At 51.9% G+C, this 26,276-nt stretch overlaps 1 protein-coding gene across 5 annotated transcripts; it reads left to right on the plus strand.

Annotated features, from left to right (window-relative positions):
* On the plus strand, positions 1 to 25,852 carry Ogdhl (oxoglutarate dehydrogenase L). Of its 5 annotated transcripts, none has more exons than XM_041662866.1 (24): positions 1 to 126; positions 1,901 to 1,972; positions 3,814 to 4,018; positions 5,568 to 5,738; positions 10,193 to 10,295; positions 10,628 to 10,743; positions 10,887 to 11,041; positions 11,807 to 11,953; positions 13,504 to 13,594; positions 15,609 to 15,788; positions 15,951 to 16,079; positions 17,402 to 17,581; positions 18,115 to 18,267; positions 18,821 to 18,923; positions 19,392 to 19,520; positions 20,435 to 20,585; positions 20,832 to 20,959; positions 21,931 to 22,109; positions 22,324 to 22,395; positions 22,477 to 22,602; positions 22,704 to 22,776; positions 24,020 to 24,183; positions 24,340 to 24,494; positions 25,171 to 25,852. In XM_041662866.1, exons 3-24 carry the CDS (start codon positions 3,815 to 3,817, stop codon positions 25,292 to 25,294), a joined length of 3,033 nt encoding a protein of 1,010 aa, XP_041518800.1. In that variant the 5' UTR covers positions 1 to 126; positions 1,901 to 1,972; position 3,814; the 3' UTR covers positions 25,295 to 25,852. The 5 variants fall into 5 exon arrangements, with proteins under 5 accessions (XP_041518800.1, XP_041518803.1, XP_041518804.1 ...); XM_041662869.1 differs by having other exon boundaries at positions 18,115 to 18,198; XM_041662867.1 differs by having other exon boundaries at positions 2 to 29.
* The last annotated feature ends 424 nt before the right edge of the window (positions 25,853 to 26,276 follow it).

Genomic DNA, 26,276 nt, shown 5'->3' on the forward strand with positions numbered 1-26,276 from the left:
CTCGCGGGCGGCTGTGCCACGTGACCCAGGTAATTGGTCCAGCACTCCGCGCGCGCGTGCCCCTCTGCACAGCCCCTGGACCCGCAGCCCCCCCAGGACCGCGGGGCCCGGAACCCCGGCCAGCCGGTGAGCGCGGGCGGCGCGACCCCCGTTCCCGCGAGCAGGCCTCTCTGCTCCTCGCTGCTGGATCCTGGGGCAGCGCTGCCCGCGACCCGCTGCCCTGAATCCGGTCCTTGGAGGCGGGGGTGGGGCGGAGGGGGGGGGGGACGTGACCTTGTTTTCGCCCTTGACTAAGTGCGGAGTTCCTCAGGACCCCTGGCCCTTTGTGCGGTTCAGCAGGCGAGTGCAGATTTCGTGGGAAGAAGTGAAGCGCCCACAGGGGGGCTTCCGGCCTCAGAGCTGGGTCGCTAGCCGGAAGCTTGCAGACCCCCTCCCATTCTTCACATTCCGTGGTCCGGGGAGGAGCCTGCCTGATACCTTTCCTGGGAGAGGTGGCTGCCCAGAGCTGCACTGAAGTTGAGGAGGTCCCAGGGTTGCGCAAGATAAGCAGGCAGCTTCGAAGTCCCAGGACTTAGCGGGGACAGGCCCTATACATTTTAACTGCGGTCTGTGCTCCCACTTGAAGAAACTGAGGCTGGCCAGATTTTCTGGCTCAAGTAGTCCGAAGGCTCAGCCATTATAGGAGGTGCTTTCCCCACCCTCCCAAGGCCCCAAGAGGCCTTACCTGACCCCAAGGGCCATACTCTGCAAAGGCCAGCTCAGAAACCGCAAGACCCACAGGGTCCAAGCCCACACCAGTCTGGGTGGCTCCCCGCCACACATCCACCTGTAAACTTCAAACAGGCCTCACCTGTCTTTGAACTTTTCCCAGTTCTGGGTTTTAGTTTGGCTCTTCATGTACCTTCTTCCTGACCCACCCTGCTGCCTAGCTCCTTGGCGTCCAGTTTCCAAGAGTAGAGAGAAATGCAAGTTCTGCTTCTTTGCTCTGTTTGAGGTCTTGGGGGTTGGGGGAGGGGGCTCTCTGCTCTGATTTCTTCTAACTGATTTCCCCAAGAGAGCCATTACAGAGCACCTGTGAGAGACTTAGAGGCAGGTTGCCTGCACAGATTCCAGAGAGAGATGTCCCCAAGATCTGTCCATTAGAAGCTTGCACAGGTCCCTTTTTTGGGGTCCCTGTTGCCAACTTGCCCTGTATGGGCAGCACCTAGCAGGGCTAACTAGGGCTCTGTCTGTAGGTTTAGAGCCCAGTAGAGCTCTGGGGTCCTCCAGCCCAGCTGGCATGGGGGTAGGAAGGGCTGGCATCCCCTGTGGGTTGGGTGAAGGCCATAACAGCGTTTGGCTGCCCAGACTGTTCCGCGTTTGTAAAACACAATGTTCCTACACAGGGCCAGGCTGGATAAAGCCGGGCATTGTCCCTATCTGGCCTGAATTGTCCCATCCCCCTGTGGGGGTAAAGTGGCAGATGGAGTAACTGGGACTTTGCCTCTAAGAGATCTCAGTGCTGCTGTGAGAAGGACACAAGTCCTGGAGCAGACAGCTGGTCAGTCTCCAACTCAGACTTCTCTGCCTCTGCGCCCCGCTGAGGAGCTCAGTGAGCACTGTGACCCTAGCCTTACCTGGCTGCAGGCCCTTTCTCTGACTGTAGTCTATATGCCTTGCTGTGCGGAATGCAGGTGCCGATGCCCCATGATGGTTTGGGTTCTCGTGATATCTCCATGTTGTGACCCCAGCTGTCTGACTGTGGGGCCCATGCTTTACCTTTGGAAAGCTGCTGCCAGCCCCAAGTGGTTCACTGTGTGTGGGAGGGAACCCTGGGGCACCTGAAGTTCAGAGTTCTGTGAGGCCCCCTCCCTCCCTGCAGGAGAATGTATTTTCTAGTTACTGATTTTTCTCTGTTCAGACTTGCTGCGGGTCACCTCAGGAGACCACCCTTCTTCCTTGGCTGAGGAACTCTCCTGTCCCTCCAACTCACGTGAGTTTGCACTGGTGAGAGGAGGCAGCCGGGGAGAGCCATACCTGTCCTCCGGTGGACTTGATCCCTTGCAGGAGCTCCAGCCAGTGACGTCTCGTGGCAGGGCTAGGGTGGAGGGGTGCAGTAGGTGAACAGTTGGCCGGACACACCTAGGGACATTGATTGAGGGCCGACTCTAAGCAGGACCCAGGAGCCAGTTACGCTGGCTGGAACAGCAGTTTTCAACCTGTGGGTCGTGACCCCTTTGGGGGTTGAACAGCCCTTTCACAGGGGTTGAATATCAGGTATCTTGCATATCAGATATTTACGTTATGGTTCATAAGTAGCAAAATTACAGCCATGAAGTAGCAAAAAAATAGTTTTATGAGCCGGGCAGTGGTCATGTTTTTAATCCTAGCATTTGGAAGGCAGAGGCAGGCAGATCTCAGTGCGTTCGAGGTCAGCCTAGTCTACAAAGTGAGTTCCAGGACAGCCAGGACTGTTACACAGAGAAACCCTGTCTCAAAATAATAGTAATAGTAATAATAATAATAATAATTTTGTGGTTGGGGGTCACCACAGCACGAGGAACTGTGTTAAAGGGTTGCAGCATTAGGAAGGTTGAGAGCCACTGCCCTAGAATATATGTGTTCTCAGTCCCAAAGCTGCACAAGGGGCCTGGGCTTCTGGACTCTGATGAGTGGTTCTAGGGTTGTTCTCTGCTTTGAGGCTTGGCCTCCCCAGTCAGGAGAGCCTTAGTAGTACTCAGTAGGAAGGATCTGCTCAGGCTGGGCAGGAGACTGAGCCGCTGTTCATAGCCATGGCGTCGGAACAGAGATCCCACTTTCCATGAGGTGGCCAGACACTGAGCCTGCAGGGGGCCTTGGTGGGTTTGAGTGGGAAGCCTGGCAGTTCTCTGGGAGTGGAGGAGACCTTTAAGACTCCTGTTCTGGGGAGAGGTGTCTGAGGAAGTCTCTTCATTGAGAGCTTGCCTGCCCATTATCCAAGCCTCTTCCTTGGCAAAGGGCAGGTAATTGGACAAGTGAAGGGAACCCAGAGTTGTGTCCCTGTGCCTGGGTGGCCTCCAGCTTGCAAGCACCCTGGGCTGATGGTGCTTTGGGTGGTGTTTGCCCCATGTGTGAGTTCCAGGCAGCATTCATAGCCTGAGAAGGAGCTGTGGCAGGAAGCATCACTTTGCTTCCTTTGGTTTTGCCTCCACCACATGGAGTCTTGGTCCTCACATCCGTGAAGCGAGGGCTGGTGAGACCTGGGCTCCTGCCTTATGGTTTTGCCTGAGAGGAAGGGTGTCCTGACCCAGTATTGCAGTCATAGGGAGTCACTGGTGACTTCTGACCAGTGACCAGCAACTTTAGCCGTAGTGTGTCTTGTCCTCCCTTGTATCTCTGAGTCTTTGCTCCCCAGTGTTCTCTCCCTTCCTTTTCTAACCATTCACAGTGCCTGGAGGACCCCTGCCCCACCTCCAAGGTGGTAGGCTGTGTGCCCAGCCCTTTTTTGAGTTACTGCCCACATATATCCTATGATCTTCTGAGTGGGCTCCAGGACTTAAGCTAAGTGTCCTCAGAAGCAGGGCTGTATATGAGGGGTAGGAGGGTCCTGGGACCAACAAAGAGGGAGCCTAGGCTGGAGGGAAGGGCCCAGGATCACTGGAGAAGATTGCTGAGCCGAAATCTCCCTCTAGGAAATGAAGGTGGAAGAGAGTGTGTTACCTATGTCTCACCTTGGCTTAGTCTGGGGCCACCATCTAGCAGGACCATAGCTGCTAGGAGTGAATTTGCACCTATCTGAGCTTCCTCTTGACTTTGTCCTGTGATTTGTGCCTTTGCTTCATTGCCCATGCTCAGAATGAGTCAGCTGAGGCTGCTGCCGTTCAGGTTAGGACCACAGGCCATGAGGCTCCTGGCCACACGGGACATCCCAATGTTCAGTGGGCACAGGATGTCCTCTGGGCCACCGACCACCGTTCCAAGCAGCAGAAGTGGAGTCAGCTCCAGTTACGTGGAGGAGATGTACTTTGCCTGGCTGGAAAACCCACAGAGTGTTCACAAGGTTGGCATCTGCCTTCTGCTTTTCATGGGCGAGAAGCTGCTGGAGTGTGTGGTGGCATGAGGGATTGCTGGGAAGCAGCCATGACCTCAGTGCCTGTGTATCTGTGTGGGGAAGAAGGGAGAGGCTTTTTGCTTTCTTGCTGATGAGACTGGTGGGAGGTGGTTCCACGAAGATGCCTTGCCTGGCATGCCAGAGACCAGTCCTCCCTGGTCATGCTGAGCTCTTTCCAAGTGGCTCCTGAGGTGAAATTAAGAAATAAATGCCTGTAGATATATCGTCTGATAAACTAATACGCATCGACAACTAAAGGTGGCGTGGGAGGCCAGTCACAGTCACAATGCTCAGACTCAAGAAGTATGAAAAATCAAGAGGCCCCTCCCAGCCTACCACGCGGTTTATTCTTCGTTTCTTCTCTTTCTGAGATTTTTCTTTATGCACACTTTTTGTAAAGATAACGGAATTTCCCCACTTTTCCGCCAAAGTGACAGGCGGCAGTCCTGTGGTGTTCTTTGGCTTTGATTGGCTCTTTCAGCTCTTTCCACGTCCGTGCATGGAGAGCCCCATTGCTTGTTTATTTCCTCCTGTGTAATTGTCTATCACATGGATGCCACCCAGCCCCCAGTAACAAGCTTCTGGTCCACTTCCTGTCTTGATTGCCATGAACAGTGCTGCAGAGTGTACTTGTATGTGTGCACACAGCTGGCTGTAGGAAGATTTTTCTTCCATCCAAGGGTATATATGTGTGCAATTTTGGTATGTCTTGTCACATTGCTTTCCGTGAGGATTCTCCCACTGGCACTACAAGGGACTGAGTAGAGGGTAACAGGGTTTTTCTGGGCTGAGAATGGGACCTGAGGCCTCTCGCATGTGACACAGGCTTCTCCCAGGAGCCTGACGAGCAACCCTCCCCCGGACAGTTACTTACTCTCCTAGAGCCCAGAGGTATCTGTGTGTATGCATGACTCGTCTTGCTTCTCTATGAAGCAGCTGGGCCACAGGCCTTCTTCTGCAGTGTGTGTTCGTACTAAGTATCCTGTATCCACCCTAACAGATGCACCTTTTTACTGCAGACTGCATAGCTGTCCAGCTTCTGCAATCATTTATTTAGCCAGTTGCTTATTGATAGTCATTTAGGTTGTTTGGACATCACCATTTTTATAGACAACCCTGAAGGAAACACCTGGACACATTTGTGTGTACATACATTTGTGGATCAATTACCAGTAGTAGGATTATTGTCTCAAAGAAATCAAAACAAAAACCTATGCATAGATCTCATGTCTGTGCCCACTATCCTGCCATTTCCTAAGACCTGCAACCCAGTGTGCAAGGACAGATTTCCCTCAGGGCAGAAATCCCTGTTGTAGCTGAACCTTCACCCAGGTGCTGCATTCTGGGCAGTGGGTAGGAGCCCTGGGCTAGTACAGGGTCCCTGAACTGAGGCTCTGGGATGCCCTGAGCACCATGGTTCCCAAGAGCACTGAGTGCTTTGGCTATGACAACTCTTCACGTCCTGACCTGGCTGGGGTCTTTCTTTCTCCCTACCCAGTCCTGGGACAGCTTTTTCCAGAAAGCTAGTAAGGAGGCCTCTCTGGGTCCTGCTCAGCCGCAGCCCCCTGCTGTCATCCACGAGATCAGGCCATCAGTCTCAAGTTGCACCAAGACCAGCAAGCTGGTAGAAGACCACCTGGCAGTACAGTCCCTGATTCGTGCCTACCAGGTGAGAGCAATCGATCAAGGCCTGGGCAAGGAGGGCGTGGGGAGGGTGCAGTAGGCGAGAGAAGCGGGAGGCTGAGCTCTGATGTCACTTCCATTGAGAAGCAACCTTGTCATATGCCATTTAGAGCTCAGAGCCCCTCCCTGGTAGCTTTCGAATGTGTTTGCTGGCCTGTCTGTTTCCCCATGCTGTTGTCCACCTCGCACACACGATGCTCTGAGTGCCTAGAGGGACACTTAGTAGGTAATCAATTGCATTTAGTGTTAAGTGACTGTGGAACACTCTGACACTTGGTAGCTATTCTCTAGTCTGGGCATTCCAGGAAACAGGGACTGTTTACAGCAGGAGCTCCATTAGTGGAGATGGGATGAATCAATAATTTACCAAACGCGGCTCCCCCACCAGCTGCTCATTCGGAAGGCTTGCACTCTCTCACGCTGGATCCCTAGGCTGGGCCCAGTCATTGACAGTGTGCCTTGGTGATGATCCATGTTCTTGACAGAACAGACTAATTGGAGGGCCACTCTGGTGTCCATGTCATAACAGGTGCAACCATTGAGGATATCTGTGGGAACTGGCGGCAGAAGGCATTTCACAAGGGAAATGTGACATGCAGAGGGTGATGCCTGGGATCCTGGGCCCTGAAGAGACTTGGTGGGAGGGAGCAGCGAGCTGCTACATGGGCCTGGGAACACCAGGGCATTGGCAAATGGAAACAACAGCGCTATCTCCCATTCAGCACCCTCTGTGTGGGAGTATGAGGTGAAATGGTGTCTCAGGGGATCTAACTAGCCTGAGAACCCATGGGCACTGGGCTTCTGGCAGCACAGTGATTGTCAGACCAGTAGAGCATCCAAAACAAACAAACAAAAAAAAACTCAAAAAAAAAAAGTCCAAAGAACTCCAAAGTCTGAGATTTTTTTTGAGAATCAATGTGACATCAGAAGTGGAAAATTCCACACCTAATTTTATGTGATTGATTGTAGTCAAAACACAGGCATCCCGAGGCCATTGCACAGAACCACATTGCAGCTCTGCATGTAAGGTGTTTGTGAAACCATAAGCGAATTTCATGTTTAGACTTGGGTCCTGTCTCCAACATATCTGATTATGTCTGTAAATATGCCTAAATCAAGAAGAGGGTGAAATACCAAATCCTGCTGGTCCCAAGGATTTCCAAAATATCTTCCAGTTCATTGTGTTTTCTTGACTGGTGAAAGATGCAGAAAGTGTGACCTCATGATTGATCTTGATAAGAACAAGCAACATCAACTAGAACATATTGTATGGAGATTGACGTCTGGGGTGTTACTGGAGGGCCTTTATCTGGTCTTATCCCAGCATAGTTCTTAGTCCGTTAACATCTGTGTATGTGTGGTATTTGTGTGTGAGTGTGTAGGTGTGTGTGTTGGTGAGGCTAGAGCAGGATGTCTGCAGTCTTCCCCTTCCTCTCTGCCTTATTGGCCTTGAGACAGTGTCTCTCCTTGAGCCAGAGCTTTATTGTTGGTTAGCCAGCAAACTCTGGGGGATCCATCTGACTCCATTGGCTTTAACTGAGGTTTCAGGCACGGGAAACCATGCCTAGTTGTTTGTGTGGGTGCTGGGGATTTGAACTTGCAGAGGACTCAGCCATCTCTTCAGTCCATATTGTCCTGTAGCACATCTGGCTACTAGCTCTGTAGCTAAGGATGACCTTGAATGCCTGATCTTCTGCCACTATCTCCCAAGTGCTGAGATGATGGCCATGCACCACCATATCTGGCTTGATCTTTTCTTTTTCTTCAGTTAGCCAGTACCAGACACGGGAGCCTCTGGATTCAGGCATTGCCTATTTGAAGCGAGATCACAATAAAACCACATGTTGCGATGACTGACGTGTCTCCTGCACTCTGCAGTTCCATCACCGTTTATTGTATTTCTTGCCAGTGTTTGTGAAATGAACCATGGTGGCTTTCCTGTAGAGGTTGTCTGAGTCATCCCCATAGTGTCCCTTTGTCCGTGCCAATGTGTAATGTGCTCTTGAGGCTTCACCCCGTGTGGACTTAATTTCCCCCACTCAGCTTTTTGGTGGGGATGAGATGGGCACTTCTTGGTGGGGAGTGAGCCACCAAGGATTTGGTAAGTGGTATCTGTCTAGCTTTCCTTCTACCTGAGACACACAGCATGGGACAGCTCCCTTTGTCCACTGTACATTGAGATGCACTTTGTGGGTACATCTCAGAGCAAAGGCAGGGTCAGGGAGGCACTATTTCCCTTGACTGCTTTTCAGAAATAAGATATTGTGTGCATCCTTCATAAGTAACCGGTGAAGGTTGTTGTCACCCCCCTACACACCCCCAGTAGTCTCTCTCTACAGACTAGGCTGGCTTTGCATTCATGGTCTTCCTGCCTCAGCAATTGCTAAGATTACAGATGTGCACCACCGTACTAAACTTTCTTCTTTTCTTTTTATTTTATGTGCACTAGTGTTTTGCCTGAATGTTACGTCTGTGTGAGGGTGCCAGATTCCCTGGAACTAGAGTTACAGACAGTTGTGAGCTGCCATGTGGGTGCTGGGAATTGAACCTGGGTCCCTTGGAAGAGCAGCCAGTGCTCTTAACCACTGAGCCATCATTCTAACCCCCAACTTTTTCTTTTTATAGTTTCTCATTAATGAACACACTTAACATATTAGAGGAATTTTATTCTGTTATAAATTGCTGACCCCTTTCCTTCCCCGCTCTCCCCCGCCATACTTACAGTGTGTCTCTATTCCCAACCCTGGCAGTGGTCCGCACCCCTTTGCTCTCTGACTAGTAAGATTCTCCGAGTCAGTCTTTGTCATAGCTAGCTTCAGTTGTCAACTTGACACACCTGGGAATTCCTCAATTGAGGAATTGCCTTGGTCAGATTGGCTTGTGGATCATTTTGTTAATTGCTAATTGATGTACGAGGGCCCAGCTTACAGTGGGCGGTGTCTCTTAGGCAGTTGGCCTGAGTTGTATAAGAAAGGTAGCTGAGCGAGCAGTGAGCGGTGGTCCTCTTATCCTTGCATCCTCCCCTTGGTCTCTGCTTCATTTATGCCTCCTTGTTCTTGCCTTGAATTCCTGCTCTCAGTTTCTCTCCATAATGGACTGTAACCTGAAAGCCAAATAACCCTTTCTTCCCCAAATTGGTCTCGATCAGTGTTTTATTACAACAGCAGAAAAATAACTGGAATAGTCACATATTTTATTTCCCCCCTCCCAGAACTGTCTAGGCTTCCAGGAAGTTCTGAGAATGTTCTCTATAAGTCTTGTCAATTGCAATGATCAGAGCTGAGAAGTGTGTATTTTTTTTTTAGAAAGATAACATGCATTATGGATTTATTCTGATGCAGCTTTATACTTCAAACGTAGGACTAAGGGTTTGACCTCATCCATCTTATGGCACCGTCTCCTTTCAAAGATGCCAACAATAAATGTTCTCAGAGATGCCACTGCAGTGGCTTATGCGATGTTTTCATAGCCCACACACCACAGTCTTAGAATAACAATGTCCACTGTTGCTGCTGATTGGCAATAGCAAAGTGTAGGATTTTTCCCCTGTAGTTCTGTTTGTCTTGAGGGACTATTCTGCTGGCTAAATGGAATCATTCTTCTCTGCATAGCCATGCTGCTGTGGAAATATTACTGTTTGCTACATCTTACTATTAGTGTTTAAATCTTAATTTAGTTTTGTAATTATAATTTATAATTAAAATATAGTTTCTTACTCAAATCTTTAAAACAAGATATTCTTTTTTTTCCTATGGTTTTTCAAGACCGAGTTTTTCTGTGTAGCCCCGTAGACCCCAGGTTGGCCTCGAACTCACAGAGATCCTCTTGCCTCTGCCTCCTGAGTGCCGGGGTTAAAGGTGTACACCAACAAGCTATTCTTAAAAGTCTGGTTCTTTGAAATCTTATTCTTTCAATCCAGTTTTTACAATTTCTATATTGTTCCATCTCTGTGTACAATAATTTTTCTTGCTTCATGGATTCTTTTTAGCTTGATTTCTTCTAATGCCGATATGTATTAATTTTTAAAATGGTAATCAATCTTTTAAATTTTTCCTTACTAATTTTTATTATTATCGTGTGTGTACATGCCAAGTGCGTGGGAAATCATGGAAGTGGTTTCACAACAGCAGATGGGAATTTTCCTTATTCTTGTGTGTATTTTCCTAGTTCATATGCCAGATCCTTTGGAAGTTTCTGGAAAATCACACTAATAGTGTGCAGTGTCCAACTTCCTCTATAGGTTTTTGCCTTTTTTTTTTTTTGCCAGCCCTGTGTTGTACTTTTGAACTGGAGCTCTTGTCGCCTGTCATCAGGGATTCTTGGGCGACAGCACAGTAGGATGTGTGACAGCTTGAAACTCTGAAGCTGGAAGTCGGGTGGGGCTCTGAGCCTCCCTTGGACTAAAGATCTGTCCAGCCTTGCTATATCCCCTTTTCCCAGATCCGAGGCCACCATGTGGCCCAGCTGGACCCCCTGGGCATCCTGGATGCAGACCTGGACTCCTTTGTGCCCTCAGACTTGATAACAACCATTGATAAATTGGGTAAGAGTTGTCACCTCCCTGTCAACCTGGCAGTGCCATACTAGCTAGTGCCCGTGAGGAACCCCTGGGCCCATGTGGCTCTTTCTGCCTGTTCCAGTTACTGCTACCCAGTGCCCCCAAAGGGCCATGTTCCCGCCTGCACCAGGCTCGCCACTTACCCAAGCCCACTGTCATGGCAGCAGCTGGGTGCACATCCTTCCTCCCTCTCCCTGATGAGTGGTCAGAGCTTGCAGACAGGCCTGAAGGGCGGGAGCAGCGGGTCTGCTACGGTGCTCTCCATCCCCTACCCAACTCCATTGTTTCCTCCTCTGCTGCCTTGGGCTCCTTTCCAGCCTTCTACGACCTGCAGGAGGCTGATCTGGATAAAGAGTTCCAACTGCCCACCACGACTTTCATTGGGGGCTCGGAGAACATGCTCTCTCTGCGAGAGATCATTCGTCGCCTGGAGGTGAGCCCAGGAAGGCATGCCTGGCTTAGCTCTGGCACTCTGAGCATGTGGGGAGAGGGGAGGTGCTTCCTGTTTAGTCTCAGACTCTGGGCCTGTCGCCCCTCTTGCTGGTTCCTCATAGACGTTTCCCCTGTCCTTCTTAGAGCACCTACTGCCAGCACATTGGCCTGGAGTTCATGTTTATTAATGATGTGGAGCAGTGCCAGTGGATCCGACAGAAATTTGAGACTCCTGGTGTGATGCAGTTTTCCAGCGAGGAGAAGCGGACCCTGCTGGCCAGACTGGTGCGCTCCATGAGGTCAGCACCACCTGATGGACGGCCTCCATGGCTGGAGGGGCACGCCTAGTACCCTAGTTGGGAAAGTAGCGACGCCTAGCAAGGGAAAGCAGGCCACTTGCTCCTGCTGCTGGAGGCCCGAAGAAGTCCTTAGGCGAAGCATCAGGACGACATGCTCAGTTAGTTTGACCATCAGAGCCACATTGGTGGGTAAGGGTGGGGCTCCAGAGAAATATTGCAGCAGAGGTCACTCTGAGCATGGGCAGAAATAACAAGAGTGTGGCTATGGGAATGACGTGACAGAATGCTGTCTCTGCACTGTCCCTGGCATGGGTGAGCATGATGGCATCCTTGGCAGGGCAGGGGAATGCTACACATTGGTGACTTGGAAGAAGGGACCTTCCAGAGCTGCAGGGGCCTGGCCGTGCATCTGGCTCGTGACTTTCTGAGCAGTGGGGCATGGGCTCAGCTTAGACTTAGGTAGGATAGAAATATTTGGGGCTTACATAGTGGCAGGACAGTGGCGGGGCAGGAATATTGAGAATAGGGAATCTTTGACTATGAAAAGGTATCTGAAATGGGTGCCAGCTGAGGTTTGGGGAAGAGTTTCCGGTTGCCCTGCCATGTGCTTCTTGTTGGGTGAGTGCGATGTGGTGTTTAGAGTGGGACCTGGACTGTACAGGAAGGAGGTGGCCTTTTGTCCTGGGCATTCAGCTCCCAGAGCTTGTGAAAAGCCCCCAGGAATCCCAAGCTTCCTTTTCTACCCTTTCCCTTTTCCCCAAACAGGTTTGAAGACTTCCTGGCAAGGAAGTGGTCTTCAGAGAAGCGGTTTGGCCTAGAAGGCTGTGAGGTCATGATTCCTGCTCTTAAGACCATTATCGACAAATCTAGTGAGATGGGGATTGAAAACGTCATTCTGGGGATGCCACACAGGTAGGACCACTGCGGACACCCCAGCCCCTGTGCCTTGAGGAGAGAGAGGAGGTGGAAGTCAGGGTGAGAGGCACTGGTGGGACTTAAGGCAAGAAACAGGGAACTTGATAGGTTCTCAGGGCCCCTGGTCTGGGCTGTTCGTTACAGCAAGAGCCAAATGCTTGGCCAAAGCCACAGGCGGCCAGGGCCCAGCTAGATTCTTTGGCATGTTGCTGCTTTCTCCAGGACCTCAGACTGGAACACATTCTACTAGAAAGTCCTTAGAATGAGGGGATGTCAAGGGAATGAGATCAGGGATGTGAGAGTAGGTGGCCCTGTGTTGGCATCCCTTGAACGTAGGTCTGCAGAGATGGGTTGGAGGTCGGTGGTCTAGCTGTAAGTTGACCCCATGTTTCCCTTGATGCAGACTTTCAAATTTCGTTCCCTGTGATCCGTGGGCCAAAGCCCTGTTGTAGTCTGGGAAGATGCTTGTGGTTGGGCTGGCACAGGGCTGTACTGCCTTAGGGACTCTAGACGCATGGTGTGAAGAGTTTCTGTCTTGACAGGCCTGCCAGGGGTCTGAGGTTTGTTTGCCGTGGTCCTTTCAGGGGCCTGGAAATACTCAGTGTCTGGTGGGAAGTTAGGCAGAGCTGACCCTGTAGCCAAGGTGGCGCGGAGCACACGGCTTCGGCTTTGTGTCTCGGACTATTAGAGCAGCAGGTGAAGATGGCACCTGTGTACGGATGGCTCAAACATCCGTGAGATGTGCTGGGTGGGCGTTTGCCTGGAGGGCTTTCTGAGCAGAGGGACCATCCTGGGCCTGTGCAGGCCTCCACAGTGTGAATGGTAACCTTTGGGCCGTGGAGAGCTTTGCCCAGAGCAGCTGAGGAATGATCCTTAGGTTCCATGGCAGGGGGTGGGGGAGAGTGTGAGGGTGACTGACCTGGAGGGAGCTCTCCCTTCCTGCAGTTGTGTGCAGCTGGGAGTCAGGCTTGGGGTTACTGTTGACCTGAAACTAATGGGCTCTTAAGTTTCAAGTCACTTGCGTATTCCTATCAGGCTGGTGCCCACCCTGCAGCAACTCCCTCGAATAGGAAGTTCAGGCTGGGCTAAAGAATCTGGTCCATGACTTCCATACTGTCCCTTCAATGTTCCCCCCAACCTGAGTCCCTTCTGCCCCATCCTTCTCAGAGCTGCTGCTGTCTAGGCTAGAGCAACTCTTAGTAGATTAAGGTCATGGCGGGGAGGGGCATGCCAAGGTAATGGGTTGTTGGTTCAGTGGGGAGGGGATGAGTGGGGGCATGCTAGGTGACTCAGTGGCTTCCTGCCCCTCCCCAGAAGGCTTTCTAAATCACTAGTGTTGCAGGGAGTCTCCCTGAAGGAAGCTGACTGACTGGAACTACTCCTGTGCCCCCTATAGACTAAGGCACGACTGGAGGGTTGGGCTTGACCAGGACTCCAGCAGGAAGAGTTCTGATAGGTCCCATGGCAGGTAGGGGGAGTGGCTGTACTTGGCCAATGTAGGAAGATGGCCAGGTATCAGGTAACAGCCCAGGACATTCTGGTCCTAGGGGCAGGCTAAATGTGCTGGCCAACGTGATCCGCAAGGACCTGGAGCAGATCTTCTGTCAGTTTGATCCCAAGCTGGAAGCAGCAGATGAGGTGGGTGATATACCCTGGCCCTGGGGCACCCCAGAGGAGCCTGGTGTTTGGGAGGTGGACTGGGAGAGTTTGGGGCTTGAGTTCCAGACCAACAGACATGGAGCTGAATAAACATGAAGAGCGGCAGGGGCTGGGGTGTTTGCAGAAGGTCCCTAAGGCTTTGGGGACTGGGTGCTGCATTGGACAATCCAGGCCAACCTCACTGTTTCCAGCTAGAGAAACCGAGGCTCAGAGAAGTGCAGGGGCCTCCTAGCAGTTTCTCTCTTGAGATTTTGCTGCTGAGGCTTTGTGCCCACAGTCCCTTTATCAGCCTGGAATGGCTTGTTGGCGCCAGAGAGACGTGAGTGGGCTGATGGCTTCCTGTACCCATTAACCTGTCAAGGACATGTCTTGCTCCCACCCTGTGGCTTGCATGCCACCGAGACTCCTGGCCATGCCAAGCCCTCAGCCCTACTGCCTCCTTGCCTCTCCTCTGCCGCGTTCAAGGCTCTGCCTGAATTTCCTAATCTGGACATTGTCTGTCTGTTGCTCTTCTGTTCCCTTTATCTCTGGCCTTTTCAGCCTCAGTGTCTGAGTGCGTGCGTGCGTGTGCGCCTGAGTATGTCTTTGTGCACGTGTGTGCCTATGTGTCTGTGTGTGTGAGTATGTGTCTGTCTGTGAGTGTGTGTATAAGCATGTCTGTGTGTGTGTGCCTTGAGTGGGTGTGTTTGTGGGTGTGGGTGTGCCTGTGTGTGTCTGTGGGTGTGTGAGTGTGTGTCTGTCTGTGTGTCTATGTGTGCATGTTTGTCTCTGTGTGAGTGTATGTCTGTGTGTGTGTCTGTGAGAGTGTGTGTGTGTGTGTGTAAACCCATGTGTCTATTCATGACTACACGTACATTTGTTTTCCTTTCAAGAATAAGGGAAGAACTTTGTCTCCAAAGCACTAGCACCCAGCATAGGTGTTGGGTTGGTTAAAGTAACTGGTCGAAGAACACCTATCACCGTGTATCAGAATAGGCCTAGTGTCCACATCCCTGGCTTCTAACCCAGGATCTTCCTGATCTTCATGGCCCTCAGCCACCTTCAAACCTGTAAGCCTTTGTTCTTCCATAGAATAGGCACAAGTCCATGAGATTTCATTCTTGTGACACATCTGTGTGCGCTTGCTCACGTCTGTGATGAGGCATGTTCTCTGTAGACACACGTATTTTTTGTCCAGGAGCCATGAGAACAGCTTGGGGAACTATAGGTACCTGGCTGTTTCACTCACAAAGTCATCATCGTTCCATGTCGGCACATAACGAGCTTGGTTTATTGGCTTCTTGCTGCTGCTGTGATCTGTGCCAGGACTCTGCTTGCTGTAACGAGCATCCTCGCCCTTTTAGTGAGCATGTGACTGTAGTCAGGTGGTATCTGAGAAGTGCAGTAACCTGGACAAGGAGCGGACACCACAGAGCCTCCCACAGAGCCTCCCACGGGCCCACCCACAGCACGTACCTCCCAAGGCTGTGCCTTTTTTTGTTGTTTTTGTTCTTCTTTGCCAATTGGATAGGTACAAAATGATTTATTTGTAACATATCTTTTGCTATGAATCAGCTGAGTTTTTTGAATCTCTTGTGTAAAGTCCTTTCCATAGCTTTTGTTTGTTTTTCTTGGCTCTTTGGAACCTCACTTTACTACTTCACAAAGCCATTTTGCACATTGAGGGCAATTAGCTCTTGCCCTGCATCTGACTTACCAGTTTGCCTCCCCCTTTGGTGTGCCTGGATTTTCTCCCCCTTGCTAATGGCAGATTTGTCCTGGCTTAGCTGTCTTACTGCAGAGGGACTTCATATATTGTTTAGAAAGTAAGTTTTCTCTACTCCTAGATCCTAAAACATCTTCCAATACTTCTATGCATTTGATATCATTGGTGTGAGGAGTAAGGTAGCCATTGGGCTCTGGTACATTCCAAGAAGCCTGGCAGGTTCCTGTATTGCCCTTCATTTGCCAAGGGGTGGATATTAGGTTCATCCTATGCCACCTTTCTCCTCAGGGCTCTGGTGATGTCAAATACCATCTGGGCATGTACCATGAGAGGATCAACCGTGTCACCAACAGGAACATCACACTGTCACTGGTAGCTAACCCTTCCCACCTGGAAGCTGTGGACCCTGTGGTACAGGGGAAGACTAAGGCAGAACAGTTCTACCGTGGGGATGCCCAGGGTAGGAAGGTGAGCTTGTCTGGGTCCAGAGGGTTAGGGTAGCATCTAAAGGCCAGCTTTTGAGAGACTAGATACTGAAGACTTGGATCCTGGGTCTCCATGGAAGAGGAAGTAGGGTGGGCTTCCTAGGCTGGGGTACAGGATTCTGCTGGTTTATACCCTGCCATGCAGGTCATGTCCATCTTGGTCCATGGGGATGCCGCCTTCGCTGGCCAGGGTGTTGTCTATGAGACCTTCCATCTGAGTGACCTGCCTTCTTACACCACCAACGGCACAGTACATGTTGTGGTCAACAACCAGGTAAGGGTGTGGGCTCCATGCCGGGTTGCATGCCCATTTCTGTAAGTCCAGGCTGTGGATTGGTGGGAAAGTGAGCCAGCCCTGTGTTCATCCCACTGTCCTGAATCTTCCCAGCACACGTGACCTCAGGTAGAGAACATGATCCCTACCTGAGGATGCAACCTTAGGCAGGGAACCTGACCCCCAGCCCTGTGTCCTGGCCTTAAGAATTGGTAGAGACATTAGAAATACATATATGTATTGAACATACATCTGTATGCATTTATAGGTAGTTTTGTAATCACTGTAGCTGGAGGTTATACATCCATAGGCTCAATTGACTGTGGATCTAAAATATTCAGACTAGGTATGGTGCTACATGCCTGTCATTTTAGCACTGGGCTACATAGAAAGTTCATGGACAGTTTGAGCTGTATAATGAGATCTGTCTCAGAAAATTTAAGGAGAATGCTTGCCTAGATATGCACCTTGGCCCAAGCACACCACACACACACACACACACACGTATTCAGGGAAAAACAAAACAAAAAAAAACTAAACCTGTACGAAACACAAACGGGCTTTTTTATGTTCTTGTTCTCTGCAATTTATATATAGTGACTATTTGCAAACATACATTGTCTTAGGTAATGATTAAAGGTATAGTAACATACAGATCCTATGCAAATACTATAGAGTTTTATATGGGAGCGGGGTCCGGAAAAAAAATCCTCACAGGTACCACATGTAGCAGCGTAGAGGAGATGGCCAGGACAGAAGGATGCAGCACAGTAGCCGTAGGTGACCTTGGGCTCCCCTCAGCACATTGGTCTTAGCTGGCAGTCATGTCCCTTTCTTTCCGGGCAGCTGAGGTTAATACAGCTAGAAACCCTGTGTTCTCTGCCGCATTTGCAGCAGCATTTAATCTTTTCTTGATTTTCGCTGGGAGGCAGGACTTTAATAAGACTGCCGTCTAGATGAGCACGCTGAAGTTGGGAACGGGAACGTCTTGCCCAAAGTGCTGTAGTCACTCTGATAGATCGGGTGCCCGTGCAGCAAAGGGACAGTGGAGAAGAGGCTCAACTTCCTTGCTGCCACTGCCACAGCTGCCACCACCACTGCCACCTCATAGCCACGGCAGTCATATCTGGCCAAGGACTTATTCACTATTGCCCCTTCATGTCCCCTGTATGTCCTAGGTACCCCAATAGACCCCTCCCCCAGCTCTTTGACCTGAGCAAGTTCCAGGACAGTAGGGCTACACATAGAAATCTGTCACAAAAACAAACAAACAAACAAAAAGTCCACAGGGGGGGCACATCTGGCTTCACTTGCCCTTGCAGATTGGCTTTACCACAGACCCCAGAATGGCTCGCTCCTCGCCTTACCCCACTGACGTGGCACGGGTGGTCAACGCACCCATCTTCCACGTGAACGCAGATGAACCTGAGGCCGTGATCTACGTGTGCAGTGTGGCGGCTGAGTGGAGGAATACCTTCAACAAAGATGTTGTCGTGGACCTGGTGGGCCTGGGGCACTGACAGAGGCCAAGGCAGGGCTGGGGTGGATGATTTATCCCTGCTATGCTGGGTATGCTGTGGGTATTTGGGGGTGCTAGAGCCAAGGATGGAGTGAGTAGCCCATTCCTGTCTTGCCAAGAAAGTCAGGTGTGTTTGAGGGTACTGTTGCCATTGCAGGCTTAGTAGCCCATCCTTGCCGGTACCAAACAAACCAGGTGCTTTGGAGGTACGGGGGCTAGAGCCAGGAAGGGGGCTCTTTCTGCTTTGCTGAACAAGCTTGGAGTATTTGAGGGCGCTGGGGTCGGAGAACTGCTGATGGCCCATCTCGATGTGCCACGCTGGCTAGGTCTTCAGTCACATCCTCAGTAAGGGCTAGTTCTTCGAGACAAAGGGTTAGTGTCATCAAGAACCATCTGTGCAGAGGCCTTGGCATGAACGTTCATTTGGTGACAGGCGAGAGTTGCTTATCAGGGTGCTTCAGATGGTGCACTGCCTGCGTGTACACTGAGCACACAACCCCCTGGCTGCCCCTGCAGGTCTGTTACCGCCGGCGTGGCCACAATGAGATGGACGAGCCCATGTTCACACAGCCGCTCATGTACAAGCAGATCCACAAACAGGTACCCGTGCTGAAGAAGTATGCAGACAAGCTCATTGCCGAGGGCACGGTCACTCTACAGGAGTTTGAGGTGGGTAGGTGGGACTTCCGGGCATGGGGACAGATCTCAGATGGGCAGACGACATCAGCCCAGTGCTAGACATTGTAGATTTGAAGGATTAGCTGGTGTTCCTTGTTTCTGAAAGTCCCTGGTTCTAACAGGGGACGAGGAATTAAAGATATGGTTACAGCCAGGTGTGTGCCATGATGGGGAGAAACCAAGTTTCAGACAGGAAAGGGGTCTTTCTGTAGGGGTGTTCTGTCAGGGTCCTCTAAGAGGTATCCTTGTGCTAGACTTGTGCCTGGAATTGTCTATAGACACACTAGTCCTTCTGCCTTTACGAACAGAACCTCTGAAAACAAGGTCTGAGTCCCTGCTCTAGCTCCCTGGATCTACTTACTGAGCATGCTCAGGCTCATCAGGCTTTGGAGTGTCTGCCCAGGCCTCTGACCATGGCATCCCTATGAACCAAGAAAGTTCTAGAAGTTGGTGATGGAGAGTAGGGCTTTTGAGTTTGGGCTGACTGACCTTCTTGGATGCCCAGGATGTCAACTGTCTGCCCACGCCTTCCTCTCAATTCCAGGAAGAAATTGCCAAATATGACCGGATCTGTGAGGAGGCGTATGGCAGGTCCAAGGATAAAAAGATCCTGCATATAAAGCACTGGCTAGACTCCCCCTGGCCTGGTGAGTGGGGCGTATGTGGCCCAGTGGCCCTCCTCATTGATACAGGAACAATGCAGTGGCTCTGGGAAACAGTCGCTGTGGAGCTGGAGGCTGAGACTTGTCCCTGCCATGCAGGTGTGAGCTGTTCCTGCAGGCAGAGGCAGGCCAGTGTGGAGGAGGTGACATTAGAGCAAGCGTGGCCACCTGTGACTTGCCAGGGGCAGGGGTGGGAGGTACTGGGATATCTATTCAGAGGGCCCCTCTGCTGGGGATAAGCTGAGTCAGCTATGACCCCAGGACTCAGGGGAGTCTGGGGCAGGGGTAGGCTACAGCTGTGAGTCTTCAGCTGAGGCAGGCCCCAGAGTGCATATTCCTATTCCGATGCGTCTGGGGGAAGGAATTTCAGCTTTCCTGTTCTGGCACAGAAAACTGACCAGGACTGTCAAAAGTCCCACCACCAGTGTGTATGCATAGATTCTGTCCCATCAGGCTTCTTCAATGTGGATGGGGAGCCCAAGAGCATGACATGCCCAACCACGGGCATCCCTGAGGACATGCTGACCCACATTGGCAATGTGGCCAGCTCTGTGCCCCTGGAGGACTTTAAGATCCACACAGGTAAGGCTGCCATGCAAGCTCCAACACGGCCACTCTCCGAGCTGAGACTGTGCCCTGCAGGGAGATTTGTTGGGATACCAAAGAGGGGACAAAGCTTGTGGAATTTCCCTGTTTAACCTCTCGGTGTCCTGGTTCAGCTCTCAAAGCCTCATGTGGGCCCCTTCCCATGTTACTAGCTCCTCTCCACTGGATTTGGGAAGTTAGGCATTTGTGAACACCACATTCCAACTGGGTGTCAGGGTGTGGTCTTAGTACCTTGAATCTGTCAAAGGCAGTTTCTAGTGTATTCCTGGACCATGTAGGAGAACAGGGAAGCAGGGGCATCTATGGAGGGTATAGAGGAGAACCTGGGATGTAGGAAGAATTCTGCTGTGCCCCTAGCTCAGAACCATACCAAAGGGTAGCCCCATGAGTTCCTGGCTTGTGAGCCTACCTAGTAGGTGGTCACTAACTCCAGCCCCATAGCTGTGGCCACTGTAGTTTCTGTTCTAGAAGCTTGGGGCCTCATGGCTATGGTAGGATGCTTGTGTCTCCTCCAGATAGCTTCTGGGAGCACAACTCTCCCAGTGTGCATGAGGTACCCACTGATGGCACCAAGAGTTAGTGCTGAGTTCTGCGCACATTGCTGGGCTCTCGCTGGGTGTGTGGCATTAACCTTGGTCCCTTCTTCTGGACAACAGGAAGAGACCTTCATGGGATTGTCATAGAGCACCCTGACCCAGTCCACTATAGTTTCCTCCTTTGTGGGGAAGCCCAGACCAGCCCTGGTGTGGCTGCGGTCAGGGGAGGAGAGGCCGCAGGAACCCACCTACAGACTTTACTTTCTGTTGAGCACTCAACCCCAGGGCTCTGGTGCTTCAGCCATCCAGGCCGGTGGCTGAACTTCTGTGTTCCTCTGGCGTCCCTTCTCTCAGGTCTCTCTCGCATCCTGCGTGGCCGTGCAGACATGACCAAGAAACGCACAGTGGACTGGGCATTGGCAGAGTACATGGCCTTCGGTTCGCTGCTAAAGGAGGGTATCCACGTGCGGCTCAGTGGCCAGGATGTGGAGAGGGGCACGTTCAGGTGAGGCTGAGGCAGGCAGGGGCCCTGACCCCCCCCCAGTCACTGTCTTGTCTTCATTGAGCCCATGGATTTCCTAACTCAGCAGCACACAGCAGGGAAGGAGAATGTTCCTGTGTATCCTCCTTGGTGTGACCAGTCCACAAGACCTTATGGGACAATAACAGGACCTGTCTACCTGCTGTTGCCCAGGTCTGGAGTAGATGACAGTCTACCTGCTCTTCTTCCTGTCCCGATTTCTCTCCCCAGCCACCGGCACCATGTTCTTCATGACCAGGAAGTTGACCGGAGGACGTGTGTCCCTATGAACCACCTGTGGCCTGACCAGGCCCCCTATACTGTGTGCAACAGCTCCCTCTCAGAGTACGGAGTTCTAGGTGGGTGGGGTGCCTCTGGGTCTGGGAGGGTAGGCAATCTCGGAGATGCTGGGAGAGGGGGAGAGCAGATACTAGGATGTCCTAAGGAACTGTGGTTGGACCATTTTTAAAGACAGTTGGGAGGTGAGATCACGTCTCACGTAGTCTAATGGGCATCTCAGTTTCGGGAAGGGAATGTTGCTTTGTTTTCTCTGTGACACCTAAACCCTTTCCTGGATACCAGACACAGAGTGTCCAGACAGGAAGTCCAGTAGAGTCCACAGTGGTCCATAGCTGTTGATGCCTGGTGCTGAGCCTGTCTCTGACTCACATGCTCCTTAGCCCCTCTTATCTTCTCTGTCCTGCACCCCAGAGCCCTTGTTGAGGTTCAGCTGTGACTCCACAGGGGACATGCTTCCCCTCAGTTTACCTGAAGCCAGCATGCTTCCCCTTTCACTTCCTCTTCCTGGGGTTCAGCTCCACACGTGGGGAGTTGCCTGCCCTTTCTCGGGAACTCCGTACATATTTTCAGGGGTCTTTTTGATTGATGGTCCTGTGTGGTGTCCCCAAGTTGTTTTTAGACTTGGCTCCTGAGCCACATAAGGCTGAACATGGCAGCATATGGCGTAAGAAAAGCATACTTCTACCAGGTGTGGTGTTGTAAGCCTTTAATCCCAGCACTCAGGAGAGAGAGGCAGGCTGATCTCTGTGAGTTCAAGGCCAGCCTGGTCTACAAAGGAAGTTCAGGACAGCCAAGGCTGTTATATAGACTGTTTTGAAAATAAAGCAAAACCAAAAAAGAGAGGCATGCTTCCACATCCAGGAAGACACATCCAGACCTCTGTGGCCCAGTGAGCCCCTGGCTCACTCTGGCCTATTGGGAAGGCCAGGTTAGGACTGGTAGCATATACTGAGGGGAAGGGTGGGTTTAACTGGAACCGCTGCTGCTTGGCGGCATTGTACTGAGCTCTGTCTTGGTGTCCTTTGCCTAGGCTTTGAGCTAGGCTATGCCATGGCCAGCCCCAACGCCCTGGTCCTCTGGGAAGCTCAGTTTGGTGACTTCCACAACACGGCCCAGTGCGTCATCGACCAGTTCATCAGCACTGGCCAGGCCAAGTGGGTGCGGCACAATGGCATCGTGCTCCTGCTGCCCCATGGCATGGAGGGCATGGTAAGGTCTAGAGGCTGTCGTAGGCCTAGCTAGAGGGGTTAGGGGCACCCCCTTGGTCCCTTGAAGAGCCTCCTGGGCCCCTGGAACTTGGGAACCAGACTTGTGGGCAAGGTGGGAACAGGCACAGCCGGGGTTAATCTGCTCCTTGTGAAGCCATCCAGGCACCCGCGTCTGGGGTCTCTGCCGGCTCTGTCTGGATCCCATATACTTCCAGGGTCCGGAGCACTCTTCGGCAAGGCCAGAGAGGTTCCTGCAGATGAGTAATGATGACTCCGATGCCTACCCGGTGAGTGCCGCCTGCTCTCCCCAGGCGCGGGGTGGAGCGTAGGTGTAGACTGCCGCCCCTAGCCACCAGTGTCCACTGCAGGTGTTCACTGAGGACTTCGAGGTGAGCCAGCTCTATGACTGCAACTGGATTGTGGTGAACTGCTCCACCCCAGCCAGCTACTTCCACGTGCTGCGCCGACAGATCCTGCTGCCCTTCCGCAAGCCAGTGAGCTGCCCCAGCCCATTGGCACCGGGGTGGTGCGAGGGTTGGATGTGGGGAGCCATAGATGGGCAGGGGCTGCTAGCAGCTGGCTTTTTGCCTTCCAGCTCATTGTCTTCACACCCAAGTCTCTGCTGAGGCACCCTGACGCCAAGTCCAGCTTTGACCAGATGGTGTCCGGTATGTGCCTTATCTGCTGGGATGGCCGTCTGTGTGAGGCTAGTGGCTGCTGTGTGGTTTCTGCCCTGAGCTCCCTGTCTTCCCAGCTCTGTCTTCATTGGCCTTTCAGCAGCTCCTGTCCTGGTCCTCACCTGCCAGAGCATTGGGAGGTTGGCACCTTGGCTAGGTCAGATCACTGGGAATAAGCTCAGTGTCCGAGGAGTGGGTGGGCTCGCTTAGCCCGTCAGTAAGGGCTGCCAGGAGGCATGATGCTGGTGGAGCAGTGTCTGATTTGCTGCTATCCCTCCCTCCCTCCCTCCCTCCCTCCCTCCCTCCCTCCCTCCCTTCCTCTCTCCCTTCCTCTCTCCCTCCCTCACTATATTTTCACCCATGAACTGAACAAACATTACTGGGAACCTGCTTGCCCTCTCTGAAGCACTCAGTTTCACTGACCTGGGAAGCAGGGGCCAGGCAAAGCACATGAAGACCTGAAGTGTGACTTGGTAGGGAATCAGGGAGGTGCAAGAATGAAGCCCAGTGACTAGCAGAGCAGATCTTTCTCAGCTGAGTCCTGAGTAGCAGTGGGGACAGGGTTGAGCCAGTCAGGGCCTCAGCAGCATAGATAGTTATCGGGTTTGTTGTTGTTGTTTGTTTTGTTTTCATCTGTATGTGTTCATTGTGAGTGTCCAGTTAGAGTGGGCCGTCTGAGCTCCACAGGTGTCGCTGGACCCCCGGTGCACTGGCAACTTGTCACCCCCCCACCCCCCAGCAGTTGCCCTCTGCACCTCAAGGCTCTCACGTGAGCTGTGGCATATAGGGCCATTATAACAGCTTCCTGAGAAGTTCCGCAGCTTTCTTGACTTCAGGAAGGAGAGATGGCCAGGGCTGGAGATGGAGACTCTGCTTCAGGGCTAAGGGAGAAGGAATGTACAGTGGCCTCCCAACAGCTGGAGGGGACAGATCTGGAGCAAGATGGCACTGTCATGGGTCCAGCATGTTGCTTTCTCTGTCCTTCAGGTCCCTCCCTATTCCCGTACCCCACACTTGGAATGTTTGTCTCCCTAGGGCTCTGCTCTTGTCCACAGGTCTGTCTCTACTCTCTCCCTGTGACGTTTAGGGTATCACCTGTCCTTTATTCCGTCATTGGGATCCAAAGCTGCATAATGTAAACAGTGTGACCCGAACCAGCTCACTAGCCAGGAAGAGCCAGGGGTGCCTGGGGTGCTGGTGTGGATACCCCTGAGGTACCCGGTCCATCCCCTAGGAACTAGCTTCCAACGAATGATTCCAGAAGATGGCCCTGCAGCACGGTCTCCTGGGCAGGTCCAGCGACTCATCTTCTGCACAGGAAAGGTGTACTATGACCTGGTAAAGGAGCGCAGCAGCCAGGGCCTGGAGGAGCAGGTGGCCATCACACGCCTGGAGCAGGTTTGCTTGAGTCTCTTGAGTGCTGGTATGGTAGTGATGGACAGGTTCAATTCGCCAGCCTCTGGCTCTGGGCATTGTGTGGGTGCTGAGGTCCAGAGCAGGCCCTGCACGTGTTGTCCTTCCTTGACTGTGCCCTTTGTATCTCCGCCTCCCCAGATCTCGCCGTTCCCTTTTGACCTGATCATGCGGGAGGCAGAGAAGTACTCGGGTGCCGAGCTGGTGTGGTGTCAGGAGGAACATAAGAACATGGGCTATTACGACTACATCAGTCCACGCTTCATGACTCTGCTTGGCCGCTCCCGGCCCATATGGTACTGGGCTACCTCCCACCGCTGCTAGCCTGCCTTTGGCTCTTGAGCCTGACAGTCCCATACTGGCTTTTCCTGCCTTGTTGGCAGTGCCATCCAGAACTAGCCTCTGCCCTTCTGTGGCAAGCACTGGAGTCCCTACAGACTCTGAGTTCTCTGTCTACAGGTTAGCATCCCTATTAGGGTTGGGGTATTGCTGGTGTTACCTTCAAAGAGAGTAAGCCTTAGTATTCTGTAGCCAGGATCAAATTACAGACCCCCTTATATGACTCGGATCTCCTCCCTTTAATCTTAGCCCCTAGCCTTGGTACTGCCTCCCTTCTGCTAGAGAATGTTAGGGTAGGCTAAGTGTGCAGGCCAGCCTCCTGAGGTGCCTAGCAGGTGGCAGCCCCTGGTGCTCAGTGTAGGCATCTTTGTCTTTGTGATGGTGGGGCCAGGAATGAGAAATGTAGAAAAGCCAAAAGCGTGTTTGCTCCCAAAGTCTCGGGTGTGGCGCAATTGTCTCCATGAGCATGGAGTGATCACCTTCTCCCTGTCCTGGGTCTGGATAGCTGAGTTTGTTGTGGGTTCACAGTGCACAGAGAGGACTGCCCGTCTTCCTCATGGGGTTGACCCTGCAGTTCTAGATCGTGTGTGCAACTAGTCTGGGTCCTTCCCTCAGCTGTCTCTCCTCTTCCAGGTATGTTGGCCGGGACCCAGCAGCTGCACCAGCCACTGGAAATAAGAACGCTCACTTGGTGTCGCTGAGGAAGTTTCTGGATACTGCCTTCAACCTGAAGGCCTTTGAGGGCAAGACATTTTAGGATGGGGCCAGACCTGCTCAGGACTTGCCAAGGGAGGTTATCTGGGAACGTTGGGGCTCCCAGACGAACCACACTCATGTAGCTAAACCACACTTATGTAGCAGTTAGGACCAAAGACTAGCATTGCTAACTTTGGTCTCTGTGTTATTTCAGAATTGGTCAGGACCAAGAATTAGCATTCCTTAGATAAAAGGGATATAGATGTACTCTGTTACTCTGCTGACCTTTCTGGATCTCTCTTTCTTCCCCTTTCTCTCTCTCTCTTCTCTCTCTCTTTCTCGGTGGTTTTTCTAGCTGTATTGGTCTTGTCTCTAGCCAGCCTCTGGAGCTGTGCACTGTCACTCCCGTCCCAGCTGTCTTCGTTGCCATTCCCCCTGTTGTCTCCATCCATAGATTCAAAGAGATGGTCTCTGCTGAGAGATGGTCTCAGCAGTAGCAGTTTCAGCAGTAACGGCAGGTGAAGCTCAACCACCCCGGGAAACTCTGTGAGATGTAGCGCACACGTGTGAACCAAAGCAGGAAACCAAAGAGCAGAGGAATAAAGGCGTGCTTGGGAAAGACCCGCTGTTCTCCGTTCATATCGCAAAGCTGGGCGCGGTGGCTGCAGTGGCGCAGGAAGGAGAATGGGGAGGAAGAAAAGCAGTAGAGAGTGTCAGTGTCCACACAGTAGATTTTCCCTTGAGCTGCAGGCAGGGTTTCCCCGCTCCTCTTTGGCTTCTCCAAAGTTGCCCTAGTTGAACTTGCACATGCTAGGATGCTGGGAGCTGTGGCCCTTACTTTCTACAGATTATCTGTTCATGTGTCTCCTTCCCAGAGTGCCTCCTTAAAACTAGGTACCAGGCCTCCAGGTGCAAGGTCACAGCTTCACGCAGCCTCTTCAAACTTGGGGTCCTGTTTATACGTGTGGTTCCCTCTATTTTCTCCCTTCCCTCCCTGTCCCTTTCCCTTCTTATCAAATCCAAGGCAGAGTGACACCTGCAGC

Source organism: Microtus oregoni, unplaced genomic scaffold (assembly GCF_018167655.1).
Source record: "Microtus oregoni isolate MIOR12 unplaced genomic scaffold, Mior012 000013F_ref0000133, whole genome shotgun sequence".
NCBI lineage: Eukaryota > Metazoa > Chordata > Mammalia > Rodentia > Cricetidae > Microtus > Microtus oregoni.